At 45.1% G+C, this 5,610-nt stretch overlaps 1 protein-coding gene across 1 annotated transcript; it reads left to right on the top strand.

Annotated features, from left to right (window-relative positions):
* The first annotated feature begins 602 nt into the window (after positions 1-602).
* tlcd1 (TLC domain containing 1) lies at positions 603-5,581 on the top strand. The gene is made up of 4 exons (XM_088300157.1): positions 603-957; positions 1,528-1,610; positions 3,596-3,678; positions 3,963-5,581. Exons 1-4 carry the CDS (start codon positions 752-754, stop codon positions 4,362-4,364), a joined length of 774 nt encoding a protein of 257 aa, XP_088156283.1. The 5' UTR covers positions 603-751; the 3' UTR covers positions 4,365-5,581.
* The last annotated feature ends 29 nt before the right edge of the window (positions 5,582-5,610 follow it).

The following is a 5,610-nucleotide window of genomic DNA, read 5'->3' as shown; positions in this document are numbered from 1 at the left end:
TCTTGGACTCATCCTTGTGTTCTGACCGACACCCAAGGGTGAAAAGAGCATACCCCCATTGAACCAAATCACCTATACAGTCCACCCCTTAGGCTCTCCTACATAATAGTATTTCAATTAATATCATTTTAAGTTATTTTTTTTTCTTTGAATTGTGACGCACATGGAGTTGTAACCTTGCGCCTGAAATACGTTCAAAGGACGAAGCTGCCAAGCTGTGTGTGTGATGCTCCAGAGTCGCTCATGGTTGACGCACATCAGCCGACTTGAATGTGGACGAGCCAAATCTTTCTGTTGGGCGTGGCACTTAAAGTGTGGCAAGACCGCTACGAACTAACTTGTAGTCTTTTAAGTAACAGGACGAGACCGCAAAGTGACGAAGGAAGCATGCTTCTCCCTCCAAGTGCAGTTGCATGCCTTTTTCTTTCACCCATGCACTTTTTGTCTTCCCACGCCCTGCACTCCTTGTTTGTGTTAGCGATGGGTGCGGCATGCACGTGCACGCGCACTCGCGCTCATCCACTCCTTCACTCGGAGCCGCGCAAGAAGCGACAACACGGAGCGCAACAGGCGACTGGAGCCCCACCCTCCAACTTCACCGCCCAAATTCCCCACACTTGTTTCTCCTTTCCTTTTTTTTTTCTTGGACTTTGCGTGCAAGCAACACGCAGACGGCGCACGCGGCGTCCCCACGCGGACTCCACTCGCACCCATCCAGGCTTCCCGCGAGACGCGGCGGAGGTGAACGAGGATGGACGCCCTATGCGCCTTGCTAAAGAGGCACCCGGGAGCGTGGGTGGTGTTCTTCTGCGTCCTCTTCAGGCTGCTCCACGGGCTTTTGGCGAAGACGCCCCTGCCCAAGAAGGTGGTCCACGACGAGTTCCAAGCGTGGAAGTGGAGGAACCTCTCCTTGTCCATGGTGCACTCGATCCTCACCGCGACGTGGGCTGTCTCCATGTAAGAGGACTTACTCTGTGTGTGTTCATGAATGGGGAAGGGGGGGGGTACAAGTGGTAACTAACACTTCCTTACTGCGCTGAAGTAGATGAGACGCAAAGCCGGACTGTCCATCAGTCGTACGGGGCAGATGCCCGGTGGGCTGGTGTGTTTTTTTTTTTTTTTTTAATTATTACTTTCCTACATTTGACCTCAAAAGTCCTGACCACAATTTCGAGTTCGTGAGATTGATGAATGTCGTGGTCTACTTGTCCTTCTGGTTCTTCCAGGAATCCAACTTTGAGCATTCAAGGCACAAATTATTTTGAAAGGTCTTACAATCGTTTTTTTCCATTCTTTACATTTTTTTTCATATCCCCCGAAATGACTTCAAAAAAGGCTTATTTTGCTTGGGGACAATAAACTTCTTAAAAAAAATTCGGACCTTCCCCCTTACAAACTCCACAACTCTTCTCCGGTGACATAAATGCTATGAAAACATTTTTTAGTGCTTGGGACCCTAAAATGTGAATTCAGTTCTTCGTATTTTTCTGTGAAACTGCTGATGTGTTTGCATTTCCCTCCTCACAGCGTGTTGATTTGGCCCGAGATGCTGCGCGACCTCCATTATTACCACACGTCGTCGTCCTACCTGCTGGTGTGCATTTCCACAGGTCAGTGAACGCATCATCATTGCCTGTATTGGACTTGAAAATATCAAAAGCTCCAAATAACTTCAGTGATTGTTTAATCCTCGCGGGCCGGTTGACATCAGAGAGAAACACACACTCGATTGATTTATGGGAGGAACATTTCCTATTGGAGGTCTATCAATGTGTGCAATTATTCCTCTCCTACTTCAACGACACACGGAAGTGTTGTTGGCGTGCTCTAACCTCTGCGGGCGTATCCAGGGGTGTGTTGCCGGCACTTTTTCAGGTGCCTTCGAACAAAAGCCAAGGTCCCGCCCCCTCAACTGTTTCTCAAATCACTGCGGCGACCTAACGATCGTCCTGCTTGTCGCCTCAGTTCGTCTTGTGTGTCACCACCAAGACCTTGACAATACTTTCTTGTGTTGTTGTTTAACACGCACGCACACAATGCTGTGCTGTGCGTGTGTGTGTGTGTGTGTGTGTGTGTGTGTGTGTGTGTGTGTGTGTGTGTGTGTGTGTGTGTGTGTGTGTGTGTGTGAGAGAGAGCCACAGCGTGCCAGTCATTCCAAGGCACAAAAGGCTCTGACTGACTGCATTGCTGCAGCCAACGCAGGCCAACACGCGCCGCTTCCATACGGAGACATGCAAAAAAAAAAATAAAAATAAAAAGGACGCCATTTGGCCTCTTCGCATTAGCTGGAGATTCACAGCATTTTTAAATGTATCACACTTGGCAGCCAGTCATCCGAGTAATACGGAGCCCCTTAGGGGACAAGGAAGAGAAAAAAAAAACTTTGCGTTCCCTCGCAAAGTTTGCGAGGGAATGCAAAGTTGTTTAGTTTTTTCTTCGAGTGAATGTTTTTTTTTTTATGCGCGTTTATGTACTTCCGGGTCAGTTTGACTACCCTTGCCTCGAATGCGCTGCTGTTCAAGAGACGACAGTACGTTGGAGGCGGCACTAATCATGGAGGAGGGCTTGGAACTGTCTTTCACTTATTTGAAAACCGTGCTTAATATCCAGAACTGATTTTATTTCTTTGTATTTCAAGACAATTTCAAAGTAAAATTCAATTAAACTCGCCCACGGGTGAACACACTCCATCTTTGCTGCGTTTGTTTACACGGAAGATGACCCGGAAGTACATAAACGCGCATTAAAAAAAATGAACATTCACTCGAAAAAAAAAAAAAACTACTTTGCAATCTTTGCAAGGGAATGCAAAGATTTTGCGAGGGAACGCAAAGTTTTTTTTTTCTCTTCCGTGTCCCCTGAGGGGCTCCGTAGAGTAACGCCTTTACTCGAGGACGACCACTTTTTGGCGGAACGGTGACTATTTCCTCATCAGTCATTAAAATAAAGTTACTTGTCAAAATTGCAGCGAGTTTTAGTTTTCTGGGCAAGGGGCGTTTGCAGTCACCTTGGCGGCCTTCCTGGCCCAATAACAATTCAATCCAGAAATGTTTTATTTGAAAATGTGAAATACAATGTAAAATAACAATCGCAAATGAAACATGCAACCTTTTCTGAAATCAAGCAAAGTATAAAAAGATAACAAAATAAACACATGAAAATAGTTTGTGGGATTTTGTTCATGATTGTTCTGATTTTTAAAAAAAAGCAGTTATTTTATATTGCGATCATCCATGACACCCAAACCTCCGCAATTACAAACAACGACGGCCCGAAGCAATTGCAACAAGTCACGTGACGACACGATGTTGAATTATTTTCTTGTTCTGGTGTATTCTTGCGTCACATTTATCACACTGAAAAAAAAAAGAATGACAAGTGGAATTCTGTACTTTGGAACAAATAAAATGAAATACAAATGAATCAAAGAAACTGTCAATACAATAATGTCATTTCAAAAGGCAAAATGAATAAGTGTAAAGAAAAAAAACAACAAAACTATAATTCGGCGCAAGTACGTCGACGAAATCAGAAAGTAAAAACATTTTCCAGCGTGTTTCTCAGCTGATTATTTTTCAATGTTGTTCTTTGTCAGGATACTTCCTTCATGATGTGGCTGATATCATCCTGACGGGACACGGAAGATCATCTTGGGAATTCCTCATCCACCATGCACTTGTAAGGAGGTGTATATATATATATATACAAAAATTTATATGTATAAAAATAAAAAAAAAATAAAAAAAATTGCTGCGATCCACTGTCCATTGTACCTTTTGAATATAGAACCAGTGAATGAATTATAACTAGATTAATTAGAACCCCCCCCCCTCCCGTCCGACGACAATCTGGATACTTGTTCATTTCTTTATCTACCGCATCCTCGTATAACCAGGTCCCATCTGTCCACATGACCCCCAAAAAGGTGATCCCGTCCGTCCCTGTTTCTGTGTGTGCGTCAGGTGATCTGGTGCTTCATGTACGCACTCTACACGCAACTGTACGTGGCGGCCACGACGTTGGTGCTGCTGGTGGAAGTGAACAGCGTGACGCTTCACCTGCGGCTGCTTCTCAAGATGATCGGCGCCACCTCGTCCGCCGTCTACCGCGTCAACAAGGTGATCAACGCGTGCACCTTTGTCGGCTTCCGCCTGGCCACGCAGTTCTACGTCACGTGGTACATCGGCAGCAACTACTCCAGGTTGGACCGCGCCGCCTTCTTCCTGGCCTCCCTGATGGTCATGAACGTCATGATGCTGATCTACCTCTATCGCCTCATCCGCTCCGACTTCTTGCGGCACAAAGGCGGCCAGCACGTGGCCCTCAACGGGACGCACAACTCCAAAAAGATTCTCACCGATTGAGAGGCCAGGAAGCGCCTCGTTGTCGCATTTTTTGGGGGTCTTTGTGTTGCTCAACCAAGAAACTGACGCAGCTGGTCCGAGATGTGCGCTGATGAAAAGTCCAAATTCGGTGGTTCATGTTTTCTCCTCCCTATGCTTGATTTCATAGATACTTTGGGTACTTTCGTTTGACATTTGGGAAACACTTGAAGACTCAAATATGACCTTTGATCTTTTTTTTTTTTTACCCTCTCTATTTTGAATTTTGGCAGAAGTTGGAGTCAACACGTCTGCCATGCAGTTTAGAAATTCTGGGCCTGAATCTGCACACCGCTGACAGAATGGCATGATTTCCTAGAAGTCAAGTTTGTGGGGTCTATTTATTTATTTGTTTTGGGTTTTTTTGGGGGGGGGGCAAAAAAGAATAAAGAAATCTTTTTGCGCTCCATCACCCTTAATCTGGATGGCGATGTATTTTTTTTTTCAAGCACTTTGGTGTCCTTTAAGAGATTTTGTGGCAGTAAATGAGCGGTTAGCATGTCTGCCTCGCAGTCCAGAGGTGCAGGGTTCGATTCCCGCTCCGGCCTTCCTGTGTGAGTTTGCATGTTCCCTTTGTGCCTGCGTGGCTTTCCTTCAGGTACTCCGGTATCCTCCCACTTTCCAAAACATGCATGGCACTCTAAATTGGACCTACGTATGAGTGTAAGCGCGCATGGTTGTTCGCCTACGTGCGCCCTGCGATTCGCTGGCAACCCGTTCAGTGTGTCCCCCGCCTACTGCCCGAAGACAGCCGGGATTGGCTCCTACAAAGTTGCCCAAAATCCACTTGTCAATTTCGACTAAAGACTTGGTGAATGTGGCAGGGCCGTTGCCTAAAGAAAATAGTCCACAAGTGCACATTTAAGCAAAAATGAATTTCTCACATCCGCATCGTGCCTTAAATGAAATGGCAACCAAATATTAAATGATGGATCAAATTAGCTCATTTCAGGCAAGATAACAATAACAAAGCTCATGGACAGAAACGAGGCTATGTAACAATATTTGACCTCTTCTGCAGAGCCTTGACCCCAGTGCCTTTTAAAAACATCTAAGAAATTGGCTTTGTTATTGTATGATTTTTTTTTTTCTTTCATCCTCAAGTGCCCAACTGTTAGCAAGAACCTGTGTTTTTATGAAGTGATGGTAAGTGTGCGTTTTCATTCCATTAGTGAAATAGCAAATTAAACATGTTTAAAAATGTCAAGTTTGAATGTGTTTCTGGTGT

The sequence above is a fragment of the Idiotropiscis lumnitzeri genome, chromosome 7 (genome assembly GCF_059441095.1).
Source record: "Idiotropiscis lumnitzeri isolate Australia: NSW breed Sydney's pygmy pipehorse chromosome 7, RoL_Ilum_1.0, whole genome shotgun sequence".
NCBI lineage: Eukaryota > Metazoa > Chordata > Actinopteri > Syngnathiformes > Syngnathidae > Idiotropiscis > Idiotropiscis lumnitzeri.
This window is presented reverse-complemented; position numbering and strand designations above follow the sequence as displayed.

What these genes read in the sequence shown, in the direction of transcription:
- tlcd1 (XM_088300157.1), top strand. Translation starts at nt 752, where the DNA reads ATGGACGCCCTATGCGCCTTGCTAAAGAGGCACCCGGGAGCGTGGGTG. An exon ending in GCGACGTGGGCTGTCTCCAT is followed by an intron (nt 958 to 1,527) that starts GTAAGAGGACTT and finishes CCCTCCTCACAG; the next exon opens with CGTGTTGATTTGGCCCGAGA. An exon ending in GCTGGTGTGCATTTCCACAG is followed by an intron (nt 1,611 to 3,595) that starts GTCAGTGAACGC and finishes GTTCTTTGTCAG; the next exon opens with GATACTTCCTTCATGATGTG.